This window comes from Diceros bicornis, chromosome 4 (genome assembly GCF_020826845.1).
Source record: "Diceros bicornis minor isolate mBicDic1 chromosome 4, mDicBic1.mat.cur, whole genome shotgun sequence".
Taxonomy (NCBI): Eukaryota; Metazoa; Chordata; class Mammalia; order Perissodactyla; family Rhinocerotidae; genus Diceros; species Diceros bicornis.
Window position 1 is genome coordinate 5,733,889 of NC_080743.1, and position 19,339 is coordinate 5,753,227.

A 19,339-nucleotide genomic window follows, 5' to 3' on the forward strand; every position below is an offset into this window, starting at 1 on the left:
TAAAGGATGGCTCCAAAGAAATGGAGATTGTGAAGAAATGGATACTTGTAAAAGGAAGCTCCCCCTGTTACACTGTTTCCATTCTCAGTTTTTACTATATGTATATTTTTCTCAGAGAGTTTAGTGGGTTTCAAATGCCTTATCCTCTCCTCTCCGCTTAGAACGCTTCATAGAACAGGCCATACTGGCCTATGGCCTCAGTTCACAAAATCCAGGACTTGTTAAAACAAACAGCAGGGAACACACTGTGTTTGGAGGAGTTCCCACTCCTCCTATTTCCACAAGCTGGCTCTAGAACCTTCTTAAAATAACATCCCGATGCAAACTGTAGATCAGGGACTTTCTGTTTTCTCTTTGGGCCCACTTAAGTCTGGGCTTAAAACCCAGAGCAGATTCTGGGCAGCAGACAAGGTGCCCGGCTGTGCCCCTACTAACTCTTCTCACTGAATTGGGAGTGTGAGCCCTGCTGGCCAAATGGTGCCAGTCTGACATGTGCTGTCGTGTCATTTGCTTATCAAATAGTCTAACCAAGTTCTACAGCTTCAGCTCAGATCTAAGAGGATAAAATTCTGATTCAAAGTTGGGTATGAGAATCCAATATTCTTGTAATACTAACACCTGCATGATTTATAAACCCTGGAAAGCAGAGCTTGGAAAGCAGAAGATTTAAAAGTCTATGGAACTTTGTTTTAATAAGGCTTTTGGTTTAAGTAAATCTAATAATTTCCAAGCTTTGCTTCTAAAGGAATAATAATTTTCTAACTTATTTGGACATTTTATAAGTACATATATGTGTACTTATATGTACTTGGAACATGACTTTTAAGAAATAGAGTAGGAATATCTTTCAAAAAATTAAGAAAATCCCAACAAAACTCTTACAATTAGCTTAGATCACAAACTAATCACATATCTATGAAATAAAAGTTTATTAAATTTAAATGGATGTTATACATCAAAATTGTTTTCTAAAACTGAAATCCCAGTTTACTGCAAATCAGACTATTGAATATTAAACACTGTTCCTTTTTCTTTAAACAACAACAAAAAACGATATTAGTAATGATGAGTTATCCTGGTTGGTTTGACTTGGGTCCAAGCAAAGTATCTATTACGTCTCCCTGAAAAGAAAAAAAATCACACAATTACAATGCAATAAAATACAAATTAAGAGGTAAAGTAGTCTTTAAAACTCCATTTAAAAGTTATAAGTTAGTGATGCACATATAAAAGGCATCCAATAAGATTGTAAAAAGGAAACAAACCAAGGTAAGTTTAAATAGTAACAGTTACTTCCTAGTATAAACCTGCTCTTTGCTATGAAAGAGTCTTTTAAGGAAGTTTGATAAACAATTTTATAAGGATTCAGTAAATGGACAATTTTGACAGCTCCTGTTTAGCCTTAATGCTTAAACCTCAGTTTTCTCATCTGTAAAATAACTTAATCTTAATGATATCTTAAGTTCTTTCCTGATCTGTAATATCTGATTTAGACAGAGTAGAATGTCTGAATTTCTACGTGAATTTTGTATTTCATTATTAAATGAAATGCAAAATGAAAGGGGTAAAATGATCATATGTAAGAAGATGAAACCAAAGATGTGAGGTAAGAAAGATACAGTGAAAAGATGGGAATTGGAAGCAGAAGACTGGAGTTTTCTTTGTCACACAGGAAAGATAATCTTGAGAAAATCACAGAGATCTGGGAATCTGCATGTATAATGGAAACAGTAACATCCACTTCTAAAGACTGTTATAAGAGATGAATGAGCTAGTGTATGTGACAGTGTTTTATCAACTCTAATGAGTGACAACCACCTTAGATAATATTGGGGAAATCAGTTTGTTTTCGCCTCTGTGATACTCTCTCTGGCACTTCCCCATCCTTCAAGCCCTGACGCACCAAATCATGTTGCCACATTGCTTCTCAAACCTATCTCTCTCTAGTTCGGTCTCTCACCTGGGCAAATGTAATAGGTCACTACTGTATGTGTTCACTGTTGTATTCTGAGTGCCTAAAACAGACCGTCACATAGCGCACACTAGTAAATATTTGTTGAATGAATGGTCTATTTTTTTCTGCCTTCAGTGTCTCTTAGCATTAATTTATTTTGTATATTACAGATTTATGTTTCTAAAACCCCATTTTGAAGATTTCACTTATCTTTTTATTTTTCCTTTAATTTGGAAAAAAAATGTAAACACCCAAAGTATAGAGAAAAAGATGACAAACATTTGTATGCTGAAACATAAGAGTAGAAATAGCATCCAGGGGTGATTCTCTACAGGCTGCCTCCAGAAGGGGAGTTGCTTCGTGCAGTGCCCCATCGAAATTGGCTTCTGCCTAGTGCTTAAACCAGAATTATGCTCAATGCAAGACTTAGGCCCCACCAACCAGCCCCCATCGTGCCAGGAGAGGAGTTGGTGCTTCAGCAAACAATAAATGCTAACGTGGTGGTAAATCCTGTCAACAGCTAGCTACACCACCAAGTTATAAGCGCAAGGCTTGGGCCCCAGGTGCCTGTTCACGCCAGGCGTCAGGCATGAACCCTAAGTTGGTGGGATGGGGCTGGAGCCAATGTTCTGCCATGTCATATCACAATAATATTCTGGTCCTTGATCATATCAGGGAGGCTCCTTGATTCAGAAATCGTGTCACTTAAACCTCCATAGTCCAAGGACCAAAGTCCTTCTCCTGCTGTGCAAGGCCACAGAGGGTGATGGGCAATGTGGAGAGGAGGGGGAGTCGAGATCCTAGACTGCTATTGATCCTTTCTCCATGCGTTTTCCCCAGTGAACTTGGCTCCAGCACACCTGGTGCATGTGCTGTCTGCTACGTTGCCTGTGTAAAACGCAGGTCCACCCCAAATCAACAAATGTCATCTTTGCCTTGGATATCTTTTGGTGACTGATAAAGTTGAACTTCCGTTGTACCCTTCCCCAATCCTTTTCTTTCCTCATCCTTCACTTCCCAGAGGCAGCCTTCATCACAGATTTGGTGCACATCTTTCCTACAGAATGAAATCATAAGCCTTCCAAAATTTTGATTCACTCGATTAAAATTAATTGGAGAAATTATAGGTCATAATGTTACCTGATAAGCTATCTTGACAGTAAATAATGGTTTCACATTAATTACTTTGAAACTTCAAATTACTATGATGATTATAATTCTTCTCTGAAAAGCTAAGGAAGAGGTGTATCAGTTAAACTCGTGCTTGGCTATGTGACATAAAACTTGATTAAGTTTTTTTTGTTTAATCTCCTGGAAATATAACCCTGACTCTTTAAAATATAATTGCCCAAAGCATAAAAAACATATTTGTATTAGGAAACTGTATTTATTTACTAACATACAGAATATATTTGTTAAAAGAAAATTTTGTTAGTTATTTATTTGATGTTAGATATTTGATATTTCAATATTAGACACTGAAATACCATTTATCTAGATATCTTTTTGCAGCTAATGTTAAGTGATAGTGTTTGGAAGTGATTGAATAACATAAGTCTCAAGGGTTGCTACCTACTAGGCATGGTACCTACTAGGCTTATTTTCTTTGAGTCTCACATTCTTTATCTGTAAAATGAGAATAATAATGTTGTTAAGCATAATAGCTATAAATGTTATAGCGAAGAACTTTTTTTCAAGCAATCTCTTGCCAGTCAAAAAAGTCTACTCACCATTTCCTTAAAATGCCATGGACCTTTCCAACTCTATATCTTTGCTCAAGCCTTCCCCTCAGTCCCGGAGAACAGTTCCATTCTCTTGTCTGCAAGGGAAAATCCTAATCCTTCAAAGCACAGTGAAATTTAATCTCCTATGTGAAACCATCTCCAAAGCAGTCTTATTTTTTCCTTTGCTTCTTCTCATTCTCATTTCAAAAGTCAATTATTTTCATGCTCTGTGCTTCTATAGAAGTTTGTTTATTATTTTGGTCTTTATGACTCAATTATATTTCTTGAGCATATATTGTTCCTTTCTTAGAAACCATATGCCTTTTGTTTGTAGGTTTGTTCATTCAGACATCAATTCCACATTTGCTGAATGCCTACCACGTGCTAGCACTGTGCTAGATACTCGAACATACAAAGTTTCCAAGCAGCTCAAACTAGTAAGAAAGACATGGATACACAGTATTATAATTTTTATTGATAAATTATTGTAGTACTTGATAGGTACTATAGATACATATATGTGATGAAAAGAATCAACATGCTAATGGTCACGGATTTCTCTTCTACGACTACTCCAATTCACACTAACAAAGGTTTTAAAACAACTCAACTCCCCTACCCCACGGCCCCAAGTGCAGTTTGCGGACATATTCTCAGAGCTCTTGTGGGATAGAACTGAGAGAATCACAGAGATAAGAAGGGATAGATTTAGGCTTTGAGGCTACATTTAGGATTTGAGAGATATGGACAGAAAAAGAAAAAGGATTACCATAAATTATATATTTGGATCCATTTTAATGTTTTTTGAGAGACTTGAATAAGGAATAGAATTCTCTTTTAGTTTCTTTTGGCTGTTGAGCTGTGTATCTTAAATAAGATTCAGTGTGGGCACAAACATTGTAACAGATACAGATCTGTTACAATATCTTGTACTCAAGGAATTGGTAAGAAATTTAAAATATTAAAATAATTCATATCATGAAAAAAATAAGCCATTAGGGTTGCATTTCCTCAGAACAGACTAAAATTGTTATGTAAGGAGATCAATGGATTTTGAAAAAAAATTTACTTTATGTAGTGTAATGATTTGGAAAACAAATAAGTAAAAAGAAAGACTAAAATTCATCCACGAATTTTAAGAAATAATGCTTCTAATATGTTGAATTTTTCCTCTAGGTTTTCAATCCATATTTATTCAACAAGCGTTTACTGAATAATTACTACAAGCCAGCCACTGTACTGGGCTGCAGGGATGAAGCCCAGAACAAGAGAGACAAGATCCACTGCTCACAGAAAGCTTACGTTCGAGTTGTGGGAGACAGGCAACCAACAAAATCAATCAATAAAGAATATGGTATATTCAAAGATAAGCATTATTAAGAAAAATAAGTCACGGAAGAGTATCGAATAGGAAGTGTAGGGGAGAGTAGAGGTTGCAATTTTAAATAAGATGGCCAGGAAAGACTTCACTGAGAAGGTGACATTTGAGCAAAGACTTGAAGTGGGTGGAGGAAGAAACCCTGTGGATTTTAGGTAGAAAGAATGACAAGTACAAAGTCTCGAGTGAGCAAGAAAGCATGCATGCCTGCATGCACGTGTTTTCTGTTTGTCTGTTTACTTATCTAACATTTTCAGTCCACGTGGTTGGGGTAGAACTCAAATCTAATCAACACATATGACTCTAATGGACACAATTCCCTCTGGTTGGGTATTTAGGTTGTTTCCTTTTTCTTTTCTTTTTTTTCCTTATCTTATCACAAATTATGCTATAATTAATTTCTTTGATTGCCTTTGTGATATTTCTGTCGGATAGAGTCCCAGAGGTGGACAGTCTTTTCAGATTGCCGAATTGCTTCCAAAGAAGTGATACCAATTTCTTTTATTATTATTTTTTCATTGAGGTCACATTGGTTTATAACATATAAATTTCAGGTGTACATCATTATATTTTGAATTCTATGTAGATTGCATCATGTTCGCCACCAAAAGTCTAGTTGCCATCTGTCAGCATACACATGTGCCCCTTCACTGCTTTCACCCTCCCCCTCTGCTAACCACCCATCTGTGGTCTGTATCCGTTTGTTTGTTTATTTATCTCCCACATATTATACCAATTTCTACTCTAACCATCAATATAGGAGAGGACCTATTATCAAATGTTTGCCAATACTGAGTAGTGCCATAAAAAAACTTTGTTAATTTGATATATGAGAATGTATCGTATTTTAATTTAATGAAATAAATTTTTGTTTCTTTAATTATTAGTGAGGTTAAATTTTAAAATATATTAACTAGTCATTTTTTGTGAAAAAACTGTTTGTGACCACTACTCACTCTTTATTGGAGTCTTAGTGTTTTTTCTTACTGATTTATGCATATTTTAAATATTTTTAACACGTTTATCATATTTATGGTAATATTTACCAGATTAATCCTTAAAATGGCAATTTAAACATAAGAAACAGAAAAAATTGAAACGCTGTCTTCAAAATAATAAGCATCTACGATACTGATTTGCTTGTCAAAGTTTTACGATGAAGTTTTGATATTTGAAGATCAGAGTAAGGGAATAGGATAATGCTAAACCAGCAGAAACAAATGCCTGTTTCAGGAACCCTGGAGAATATCTAACAATATTATTATTTCTTGCAAAAAGTCTTTAAATATTTGCAGGAAGCTTCTTCAGCTATATTTAATAATTTAAGTCCCAACCATATACTAGGCACAATTTTAAGTTCTTCCATATAACATTTATGATTATTATACTCAATAACATTATTATCTTCATTTTACAGCTAAAGAACATGACGCTCAAAGAAAATAAGACTAGTAGGTACCATGCCTAGTAGGTAGCAACTCTTGGGGGTGTATGTTCTTTCCATTGCACCACTTAAGAAATTTAAGAAATGTAAATCCCTTGCATGACACAAAATTACAATTGAATAAAATCATAAAATGACATAAAATTTTGACTGTTGAGTCTTACCCGACCAGAATCCAAAGCAGTAGGCATATTTCTTAGTTCATACACAGCAACCTGTCCATCACTGTCTCCCACTAGAAGGCAATCTGTCTGTTTGGCAAAGAGAACAGTTGTGAACTTGATTCCAGGGTTGGCAACATTCACAATCAGAGGGTCCAAACTGTAATGAAATATTTTATTTGTAAATTTAGTTGTTGTTAATATGTTCTTTTTATATACAGACTACGAAAAGTCTGAGATATTTTTTGTGATTTCATGTAACAAAAAACAAAACCTTCTTTAAGTGTTTCCAAAATCAAAATAACTGCTTATCATTCCTTCTTCAATAAAAATTTTCATTTCTTCAACGAACTAATTTCAACTAGATAAATTAAAGCAATTCACAATTAAGATGTGACCTCATAAGTTTAAACTTCTGTGATGGTTAATTTTCTGTATTAACTTGGCTAGGCTATGGTGCCCAGCTAGTTAGTCAAACACCGGTCTACACATTGCTGTAAAGGTATTTTTTTTAGATGTGATTGACACTTAAATCAGTAGAATTTGAAGCAGATTACCCTCCATAATGTGGGAAGGCCTCATCCAATTTGTTGAAGGCCTTAAGAGAAAAGATTGAGTTCCCCGAAGTGGAATAGAATTCTGCCTTCAGACTACCTGCGGACCTGAGACTGAACGCGGACCCTGGCAGAAATCCCAACTTGCCAGCCTGTCTCACAGACTTGGGACTTGCCAGCCCCCACAGTCATGCGAGACAGTTCCTTAAAATAAATCTCTTTCTCTCTCTTTATTGGTTCTGTTTCTCTAGAGAACTCTGACTAGGACAACTCCTAAGTAATAAATATCTTTTAACAGAAGGATGTTTTGATAATGAACCTCTAGAACATAAAAGAATATTTTGAACAAGAACTTTTCCTACTCGTGGTCATCCAAAGCAACCCACCTATGCCCTTAAGAAACAAAAGAAACAGGGGCCGGCCCGTGGCGTAGCAGTTAAGTGCGCACGCTCTGCTGCTGGCTGCCAGGTTTGGATCCCAGGCACGCACCAAGGCACTGCTTGTCAGGCCATGCTGTGGCGGTGTCCCATATAAAGTGGAGGAAGATGGGCACAGATGTCAGCCCAGGGCCAGTCTTCCTCAGGAAAAAAAAAAAGACAAGGATTGGCATAGATGTTAGCTCAGGGCTGATCTTCCTCACACACACACACAAAATGAATCATATGGGGCCAGCCCCGTGGCATTGTGGTTAAGTGCGCGTGCTCCACTGCTGGCAGCCCGGGTTCAGATCCCGGGCGCGCACCGAGGCACCGCTTGTCAGGCCATGCTGTGCCGGCATCCCATAAAAAGTGGAGGAAGATGGTCAAAGATGTTAGCCCAGGGCCAGCCTTCCTCAGCAAAAAGAGGAGGATTAGCATGGATGTTACCTCAGGGCTGATCTTCTTCACAAAAAAAAAAGAAATAAAAAAATAAAGAAACAACAGAAACAGCAACTTGCATACTTCTCTGGAAGAAATGGCCTGAGAACTACAGCTTTACCAGAAAAATTAAAATCAGAGGTGAGATCATTTAAGCAGCCACTTCATATGTTAGTCATCTCATATTCAAAAATAAATTGCTTTGTGATGTAATCCTTGATTTTTGGTTCAAACTGTTTTCTAGAACAAGCCATGACAAAATTTTAAGTTACTAAATTATTAACTTCTAGGAAAAAATTTTGCCATTAAGAATAAATCCATTGAATTTTACATCATTTATTTTAAACAAAAATGTATTTCCCTGCTGCTGCTACAAATAACTAGTGTAAAGATTTACAATATTTTCCAGTTGAAGAAGTAGAATCATTAAACACTTCATTTCAGCATTGTATAAACTTCCATATTAGAAAGGATAGATGGGTCTAGACGTCATTCTAAGAACTTTGGTGTAATACCTTAAATCAAAAATTTTAATTAAATGCATGCTCCTTCAAATATGTTTTGAAATGAGGTAAGAGAATAAGTAAATATTGTAAAAAGTAATTATTTTGTTCCTTTTCTTTATTTTATTGTAGAAAATCTTTAGTTAAGAACAATTAGCTGCCTCTCTGCACTCTTCTATAAACCAGCAATGAAAGACTTCAAGATAGTTATGATATCTTATATCAACCTGTAAAAATTTGAGAAGATGAGTGAGGTAACCTATTTTCATTCAAATATTTTTAAAACCATATATAGTATAAGTAATTAACATTAATATAGCATCCTGGCATATGAATAAAGGACTCTCACAGTGTAAATTATTACTTCTTTTAAACTAACACAGTTGTCTCTAGCCGATGTCAAAACTATCAAATATCATTTAGTTGGAACTGCTTCTACTAGAAATAGCACCAAGAAAACTATTAACACTTACGTGCTGATGTGAAGGTCCCAAATCTCCACTCTGCTCTCATTTGCAGCTGCAAATATATAGGATGATTTTGGAGACCAGGCAACATCATAAACAACATAAGTAGTTGGATAAAAACTCAAAAATGGCTTGCAAGTCTCCTGTTGCCATATAGCAACACCCCAATCTGCAGAACAGCTTAAGAATACATCATGACAAAATGGATTCCACGCTATTTTATACACTGGACCCTAGAATTGGAAAAATAAATTCAAATACTTAGGTAAATAGTATTTAACATCTTATATTATATATTTGACTAACAAATTAAAAATGCTAAGATTTCTAGAAGATTTATGCCTCATGCATTATTGTGTGTGTATTATTTTAGCTTGGAGTAAGTTCATAAATTGAATCTTCCCTGAATTATGCCATATAGAAACATAAGAATATAGTTGCTACAATATTCACTAAATATTATACATACTATACTTATTTACTTTAAAATATATAAGGAGTATTAAGAAAAAAAACAGAAATGAGGGAGAAAATGAAGAAAACTTAGATGGAACAATCATAAAAGATATAGAGAATAGATATATGCCAGAGACTGAGGAAGAATGAGGCTTAGAATGGCTTAGAATGAGGAAGAAACCTTACTTTGGGGTCAGCATGTTATCATAAGTAAATTCTTTTAGAAACAAAAATTGTGATTTCCATAACGTGCAAGAAGAAATCAAGGATAACAAGAAGCCAAATAAAATGCCCCACACATTATTGGTGGGTTCCATACAAGAAAGCACTTAATTCAAGTCAATATTTTTAAGTCTGAAGTTGTAAATTTATTGCATATTAAAAATACTGTGTATAATGATAATATTTTTTCAGAAATATTACAAGATAAAATTTCCATACCTACTATAATTAAACCAACCTTATGTCCTCTGTAGGTATCCAGGTATTGTTCATTATATGAACAAGAACATTTGTGAATATGACCTTCTTCAGTACCAGCCAGATAGATATTTGTGTCCTACAACACAAAAAATCAAAATGCATATATTAATAAATGTGCTAAACAGAAGATCAGACCATTCAAGATCTATTAAAATCAGTTCAAGAACCAAAACTAGAAATACTATCTTGAAGATAGTTGTCTGTTGTATTTTTATGTCATGATTTTACAATAATTAAACTACCTGAAGGACTACCATGCAAAGAAAATCTAGATTTGTTCTTTGCTGGAATAGAGGGTAGAACTTAGTATCCTGTCCAGAAATTACATGGACAAACATTGGCTTAGAATGAGGAAGAAACCTTCTAGCATTTAGAGCTACCTGACAATGGAACTAGCAGTCCAGGGAAATCTGTGTTCTTTCATTAGAACTAGTCAAAGAGAAGACAGATGAGTTAATAACTATTTATGTATATAATGCTGAAGAAATGATCCTTGCTGGGAATGAGAGATTGAACTAGATGGAGTCTCAGACATATTTAACTTTAAATGTATACTAAATAGGGATTTTAAATGTATTTCCTGTGTTGAAATCATAGTCAAAAAGTCTGACGTGAGTGATCTATGTCCTGGCTATGCAGAGTCAGCATCACTTGGGAGCATGTTAGAGCTGCAGAATCTCAGGCCCGACCCCAGACCTACTGAACCACAATCTCTGTTTTAAGAAGATTTCCTGGTAATTTGCATGCACATTAAAACTTGAGACACACCACTCTATTGTATATCAGAACTTAAGAACACAACTACTAGATCATGGGGTCTATGCAGTTTTAAATTACACAACAAAGTACAGTTTTTTTCACAAAGCAAAGTATTACCAATTTACATTCACTAGTATATAAAAGTACTCTTTGACCCACATTCTCTTCAACAATTGGTCCCATCAGAAATCTTAAATTTTGCTATTCTATTAGGGGTAAAATTATAACTAATGGTTTTAAGTCCCACTTACGTGAATATTAACAAGGTTGAGCACATTTTTATGTTTATCGGCCATTTGTATTTCCCCTTCTGTTCATGTCTCTTGACCATTTTGCTAATAATCTGTTTTCTTCGTACTCATTTGTATAAGTTCTTTATATATTCTATTACATATGCTTTGTCTATTACATATGTTGCAAATATCTTCTCCCAATGTATGGCTTATCTTTTTATTTTCTTTAGTGTATTTTGGTAAAAAAGAGTTCTCATTTTAATGTAGCTGGTACTATAATATTTTTATATAGTTAGCATTTTTTATGCTTTGTTTAAGAAATTTTTCCTACTTTGAGGTCATAAAGGTCTTCTAAAAGTTTTTTTATATATGATGGGGTAAGGATCTAATTCAATTTTTTCATATGGTTAATGATTATCTCAACACCATTTATAAGTAGGTTATCTTTCTCTAGAGATCTTCAAGGTCACTGTCTGAAGTTGGGTTCCTCAGTATACAAACTCTGAGACTCTGAGATTTCCAAGCAAGAGGTTTACTGGGGAGTTCTCTCAGGAACAATCTCTTTGAGGGAAATAAGAATGGGCAGATATTTAAGTTGAACTACGATGCAGTTGCAACAGAGGGCTCAGTCCAACCCACAAGAAACTCTGACACTGAGGTAGCTCTTCAGAGTCCTGCTTCCAGGCAAGGAGGCCAGACATGTTACACACACCTCCACCAATAAACTAGTCAAGCAAGACGATAGATTCAAACCAAACCATAACAATAATCAAACTAAACGTAAATGGTCTAAACATCACAATTAAAAGGCAGAGACTGTACAATTGGATAAAAAAGCAAGACCTAACTATATGCTGCCTACAAGAAATGTACCTTAAATAGAAAGACACAAGTAGGTTGAATGTAAAAGGATGGAAAATGATAAACCACACTAATGCTAGTTAAAAGAAAGCTGGAGCAGCTACATTAATATCAGACTAAGTAGATTTCAGAGTAAAGAATATTACCAGTTATAAATAATGCCATTTCATCATGATAAGGGGGTTGATTAATCAAGAGAACATAATAATCCTAAACATTTATATACCCAAGACAAAGCTTCAGGATACACAAAGCAAAAACTGATTGAATTACAAGGAAAAATAGACAAATCCACAATTATGGTCAGAGACTTTAATCTCTCTCTCTCAATAAGTGATGGAAGAAATAGGCAGAAAATCAGCAAGGATATAGTAAACTTGAACAACACCATCTACCAACTTAACCTGATTGACATTCATAGAAGGGTCCACGCAGCAACAGCAGAATATAAATTTTTCTCAAATGCAAAGGGAACATTTACCAGCAAAGATCACATTCTGGGCTTTAAAATAAATCTCAATAAATTCAAAATGATTCAGTTTATAAAAAGTTTGTTCTTTGATCGTGATGGGATTGAATTAGAAGTTAATTAAAGAAAGATCCTTGGAAAAGCCCAAAATATTTAGAAACTAAATAACACCCTTCTAAATAACCCATCAATCAAAGAAAAAATCAAAGGAGAAATTAGAAAGTATTTTGAACAAATGAAAATGAAAATATAACATATAAGAGTTTGTGGGATGCTGCCAAAGAAGTATAGTCACGTGCCACATAATGACGTTTTGGTCAATGATGGACCACATACACAATGATGGTCCCATAAGATTAGTATCATGTAGGCTAGGCGTGTAGTAGGCTATACCATCTAGGTTTGTGTAAGCGCACTCTATATGTTTGCTCAATGATGAAATCACCTAATGATGCATTCTCAGAATGTATCCCCATCCTTAAGCAACACCTGACTATACTTGGGGGAAAGTTATAGCACAAATGCGTATATTAGAAAAGAAGGAAGGCCACAAATCAATGATCTAGGCTTCCACCTTAAGCACCTAGAAAAAGAGGAGCCAATAAAACCAAAGTAGAAGAAAGGAAATAACAAAGATCAGAGTGGAAATCAATGATACAGAAAACAGAAAAACAATAGTGAAAATCAGAGAAATCAAAAGGTGGTTCTTTGAGATAAAAAAAATTGGTAAACTTCTAGCCAGCCTAATCAGGAAAAAAGAGAGAAGACACAAATTACTAATATTAAGAATTAAAGAAATGATATCACTACATATTTTACAGCTATTAAAGGATACTAAGGGGATATTATTATGCCACTGGATTCAACAACTTAGATGAAGTAGACAAATTCCTTAAAAGACACAAATTACCAATCACACCCAAGAAGAAATAAATAATCATAATAGCCCTATATCTATTAACATTCTGAATTTTTAGTTAAAAGTTAAAAATCTTCCCAAAGGAAACTCTAGGCCCGGCTGGTTTATTAATTCTATCAAAGATGCAATGAAGAAATAATACTAATTGTATGCAAATTCTTTTAAAAAAGTAAAAAAGAGGAAATATTTTTCAACTCATTCTATGAGACCAGGAGTACTTTGATACCAAAAGCAGATAAAGACATTACAAGAAAAGAAAACTCTAGACCAATATCCCTTACAAAGATGCAAAGATTATAAACAAAATTTTAGTGTACCAAATCCAACAGTATATTAAAAGGGCAAATCATGATAAAGTGGAGTTTATCCCAAGAACAAACATTAAAAAATCAATCAGTGTAATTCATTATATTAACAAACTTAAAGAGAAAAACTATGTAATCTTCTCAATAGATGTAGAAAAAGCATTTGATAAAAACTCAACATCAATTCCTGATAAAAACTCTCAACAAGTAGTAATGTAATGGGACCACTTCAACCTAATTAATTGCATCTACAAAAAACCTCAGCTTACATCATACTTAATAGTAAAAGACTGAATGCTTTCTTCCTAAGATCAGGAACAAGACAGGGATATCTATTTTCACCACTTCTATTTATTGTGCTGGAGGTTCTAGCCAGTGCAATTAGGCAAGAAAAAGAAATAAAATTAGAGAGGGAGAAGTAAAACTCCTTACTTACAGATTACCTGATCATCTCAAATTCCTTATGCCAAGGACATTTCTAGGACACCAGACTAGGGTTTCTCAATCCCGCACTATTGATATTTTGGGCCAGCTAATTCTTTGGGGGAAGAGGGACGGAGGTGGTTGTCTTGTGCATTGTAGGATGTTTAGCAGCATCCCTGGTCTCTGCCCACTAGATGACAATAGCACTCCTTCCCATGTCCCACCTCCTACAGCTGCAACAACCAAAAATATCTTAAGACATTGTGAAACGTCCCCTAGTGAGAAAATACCCCCCTGCCCACTCACATTGAGAACTACTGTTCTGGAGTCAAGGTGAAAAGTGCATTACAGGAATTTGAGAATGAAGGCAGTTAGAACATGACTGCAGTGGTAACACTGAAACATAACAAAGGCGTGAACTATATTAGCAGGAGTAAGCTCCGACTGGGAGAGTGGGACAGTAAGACCTAAATATCATTTGGGTGATAGGGGAGAACAGAGCAGGAGCTCAAGTTCTGGTTTGCGTAATTAGGTGGATGATGGTATCACTAAAGAGATGACCTATTACATATTATATTTAATATATTATAAATACATATTATATATAACAGAAAACATGGAAGATATATTTTCTTAGAAGTCTCCACGGTAGCTGAATTTTCTGATTCCAAAGAACCTCCAGATAAAAAGAATTAGAAAAAGTAGAACTTCATTAACTGTGCTTTGATTTGACTCGGGTCTCAAGAAGCATGAATTTAAGCAGTCTTCCTGATCCCAGAATCATGAGAGTCAAGCCTCACACTGACATACAGAGGACTGGATAGTCGGTTTGGTTTCTACCTGCATGATAGCACAGCAGAGCACCCAGGAGGGGCAAGCAGGGGCACTCCAGTTAAGTATGCAGTTGTAAAGAGAATCTTTCCACAGTTCCTCAGAAATATAGACCTTTCCTCTAAAAAGCAGATAAAGACACAGTATACAACTGGAATGTGTCATTCCACCTTAGGTTGGCAGCTATATCTATGTTGTTTTTTTCTTTACTTACAAGGCACAATATTTATTAACATGCTAACTTTTTGTTTTGCTTTATATCTTAAAATACTTCAATTATTGAAAGTTGTTATATGCAATAGTAAATAATGGACTGAAATAATTTACCGTGGGGTGAAAAGCAAAACACATTCCAGGAGCCTGTCGAGATATCAAAGCTTCACCTTTCTTTTCTTTTTCTGCTCCTTTCTTGCGGCTGCTAGCTGTAGTTCGCCTCAAACGCATCAAATCTTTATTTAAAGAAAACACATAATTCTTATTTACCACATGAAAAAGCGTTGTAGATATAATGTGTGTCCTTTCTGCAAACAATATTATGATTTCTGCCATCTTTTGCACGTGATTCGGTTAAAATTAGCAAGTGCCGGAACTAGATGCTTAGAGAAACAATGACTGAGCCCAGCTTTCTTTCTTATTTAGCCAAACCAAAATCTGTCACCTCTTACACATGGTTCACCAGGAATTTTTAATTCGGCACATAACAAGAGAAAGATAATTTGGTATATATATATATATATATATATATATAAATATTTTTTTACCATGACAGTCCAGTCCTTTCCGTATAACCCATTTGGAAATTCTTCCATCCGCTGATATAGAAACTAGTATTTCTCTTTTGTCATCACCTGTTGTTCCTCGATCTTGCTCTATCCACTGTAGTTGCCACACAGGTCCCAAATGTTTCTGAGGTGATTCACTAAAAGAGGGAAAAGTAGCAAATGTAAAATCATTACAATAATGTTTTAACAGACTTGTAGTATAAGCGACAAGGATGGCATCCTAGAGCACCATGACCTACTTATAGAATGATGCTTTTATTGTTCAAAACTGGACTTTTCTTTAAATATATTGAAAAACAAGCAAAATAATCACTTTGCCACCTAATATTCCCTGCTGTTTTTCTCATTTCTAACAAAGGGAAAATTTTCCTGCCTTTAATTATATTAGCTGTCATATCAGGAATACGAAAGCAAATATTTCCTTTCTTTTCAGAACCTACATCTCTTATTCTATTCGCTTACTTTTTCCTAGTTTTGTGTAAATTTAGTTTATTTAGACACATTGAGTATAAGTAGCTTCATCTCTATAAGGATTTTTTTTCTTAGCTTCAATGAATATGTTAAGTCTTACTCAAGTAAACAATTACCTCACCCTTCCTCCTACGATTCAGGATTGCCCACTGGCTTGATTCTCTTTATGGGTGAGATTTAATTTTTTCTGAAGAATTAAATCTCCTCTCAGATGACTGACATTTCCTATCAGATTAACGGGTTGCTCTGTCCTGGTACGGACTCCCCTGACTATTTTATGCAAACCTCCAAGGCAATAGTTCTGTATCTCTTTAAAGTCATAGATATTTTTGATTATTTGGTAAAAGTTATGGACCTTCTTCCTGGAAACAAGCACAGAGGCCCGTGCTTACAAAACTATGCAAATAATTTCAAAGTTAAGCTTAATGAACCCCTGCTTCAATGCCTATTTCCAGTTCTAGCTAAGTTGATTCAAACAGTAATATAAATATACCACCTCATTTTCCTTCAATGGTAACTGGTCTATTACAAAAACCTAACATATTCAGTATCTTTCACCTTCAACTTTTTTATTTTCTCAGTATGACTCACTCATTCATTCATTCTTAATCAAACACTTACTGTAATTCTGTTACATGCCTGATATTATGTAACATACTCAGGATACAAAGGTAAGTAAGACTTAATCCTTGTCCTCAAGGAGTTTACAGCCTCCTCAGGAAGACATATACATAAATAAATTATATACAGCGTGATAAGTACTATGATAAAGGTTTGTATAGGATGAACAAAAGAAAGGAATGGGAAGGTTTCTTGGAGGAGGTGACACCAAAGCAATAAAGGGTGAAAACTCTAAGATAAGTTCTGGAGATCTAATGTACAGCATTGTGATCATAGTTAATACTACTGTATTGTATACTCAAAATTTGCTGAAAGTAGATCTTAAGTATTCTCACTAACAAAAAAAAAGGGTAACTATGTGAGGTGATGGGTGTGTTAATTGATTTGATTGTGGTAATTATTTCACAATGTATGCATATATTAAATCACCACATTGTATATCTTTAAAAAACAACATTGTACAACCTAAATATATACAATTTTTATTCATCAATTATATCTCAATAAAGCTGAAAAAAATTAAATTTTTTTTTAAAAAGAATAAGCATAAACTGTTAAGCCAAAGGAAGTTTGTTGGTGAGGTGTGTAGAGATGAAGGAAATGTTAGGACAGAGCATTCCAGGTGGAGAGATAATATGAGGAATTACTAAATGTTTGAAAAATAATAGTATCACTCAATAATAACATAAATATTCACTCAAATCTAAATAACATTAGAGTAAATTTTTACTTCTCCCTAAAAAAAGCACATACTACATGTTGATCTGATTCTTGGATTCTCACCTACTATCCAGAACTGGAACATTACTGTTGCTTTGCACGTTATAAATTGCAATGGTGCCATTGTGATAGCCAACTGCTAAAAGGTTGGGTGCTTCGATTGAAAAATCCAGAGCAGTAACTCCATATGGACTCTGATAAATACGTTCTGGCCACTGAACAAAAATATAATTAAGTTACATTTTAAACTTGGTTTTGTAGACCACAGTAAGGTAGGGTGTGATGGTGGCTGAAGACTAGTCTGGTGGCAGTAGGGACGTGAGAAGAATTCATCTACATTCAGCTACTCCTCTCTTCCTAACTTCCAGTATAGAGGAGAACAAAACTTCAGTTAGTCATTTCCTTTACTTTGATGAACCCTCAGAGCTCAATAATTTTAAGAAATACAGTGCGTTTCTACAGTAATTATCATATTTTGATAATCTTTCAGCAGGATTCATGTGATCATCACAAGTCTACCTTCTTAAACAAACAAATAATAGGCTCCAAATAAATTATCTAGCATTTATTCTTGTCTCCCAGTATCTGCTTCAGATGCTTGGATTATCTGATCATTTCTAAACAATGGATGCTTGAAGAAGCTCCAAAACTCCCTAAGGTGCTCTTTTCTACAGCTCTGTCAAGAGTTTTATTGTTTTGCTTTGTTTTATTTTAATGTCTAACCTAAATCTTTTCTTGTTTCTAACAACCTATGTGGAAAAGAAGACAAGCTACTGTTGATGGATCCTATATCAATCCTTCCACATGTTTAAAATTGCTTCTTGCTTTCTGTTACGCTATATAAACCCAGCTTCCTACAGACTGAGGCTATTTATAAAAACTAATCATTTTTACACTCTCTTCTCACTCTTTTCTAAGTTTTCCACTTCACATTTCAGTTGTGAAATAAAACTAAACGTAAGCTATAAAGTAGCAGATTGATTAGGGCTGTTTAGCAAAAAACATGACTGATTCTTACTCATTCTCTTTGAAAAACTCATGGCAGTAAGATGGTCATATTAATCTATTTTATATCTATTGAAGATAGCAGAAATCTATCTTATAAGGTGATAAGGAGTTATTCATATATTAAGAAACAATCCAGTATTAAATGAAACGTAATTTTCAAAGGATTTTCATTTGCGAATTCATTCTTCTTTATAATTAGCAGTGATAACAATAATGGTTCAGCTTTGGATAATCAGATCTAACCACACATATTAGATGCTCAATAAATATTTATTGAATGAATTTGTAAATGAATTTACTTTATCCTATATCAACAAGAACAAATTTTAATTATTACGAATTTAAACCAAAGAAAATAAAGACTTGCTTGATGAAATTTTCTTGACTTTGTTAAATTATCATGTACAACTATGTACTTTATGATAATTATATCAATGTTTAATTAAGTAAAAATGGGTCTTATTCCTGTTTGGGTTACCGTAGGATTCTTTATTGACCAGCAGCAAGCCAATCCTCTTTTTTGCTCTTTAAATCCAAAGTGCCCATAGCCAACAGCCAAAAGATCCTAAAAACCAGAAAAATACATTGAAAACAAGAAAGGATGGCACAAAAATATTGGCAAATGTATAAAGATGCATATTAAAGAATTGTGTTAAAAATAGTGATGACATTTCAATTGAGATAAAAAAATACCATTGTACCATCTATTTTTATCTACACCTCCATCTTCCTAAGAAAAATAATAATAATCACATTTTCAGACTGAAGAATAAGTACCTAAAAAGAACCGATTCCTAACAAGTTCTTTTACATAATGAGATCATCTTCCAAGATTGTATTATTACATTATAATGTCTTATGGGGTTTTGAAAATGACCTAATCATTTCAAATGTAAAGTAAATGACATTTATGCCTCCTCCCACAAAATTCATATATTGAAGTTCTAATCCCCAAT

The 19,339-nt window shown here is 34.5% G+C and overlaps 1 protein-coding gene across 1 annotated transcript in view; it reads right to left on the reverse strand.

Moving 5' to 3' along the window:
* Positions 1 to 987: 987 nt before the first annotated feature.
* Positions 988 to 19,339, reverse strand: part of DNAI4 (dynein axonemal intermediate chain 4) — a 102,701-nt gene continuing 84,349 nt past the window's right edge. Inside the window, exons 10-17 of the mRNA XM_058538247.1 lie at positions 18,862 to 18,948; positions 17,439 to 17,590; positions 15,543 to 15,700; positions 15,109 to 15,230; positions 9,959 to 10,057; positions 9,049 to 9,275; positions 6,665 to 6,821; positions 988 to 1,121 (exon numbers count right to left, since the gene is read on the reverse strand). Of these exons, the coding sequence (XP_058394230.1) occupies positions 1,071 to 1,121; positions 6,665 to 6,821; positions 9,049 to 9,275; positions 9,959 to 10,057; positions 15,109 to 15,230; positions 15,543 to 15,700; positions 17,439 to 17,590; positions 18,862 to 18,948 (1,053 nt within the window). The 3' untranslated portion in view covers positions 988 to 1,070. The remainder of the gene's footprint in view (positions 1,122 to 6,664; positions 6,822 to 9,048; positions 9,276 to 9,958; positions 10,058 to 15,108; positions 15,231 to 15,542; positions 15,701 to 17,438; positions 17,591 to 18,861; positions 18,949 to 19,339) is intronic.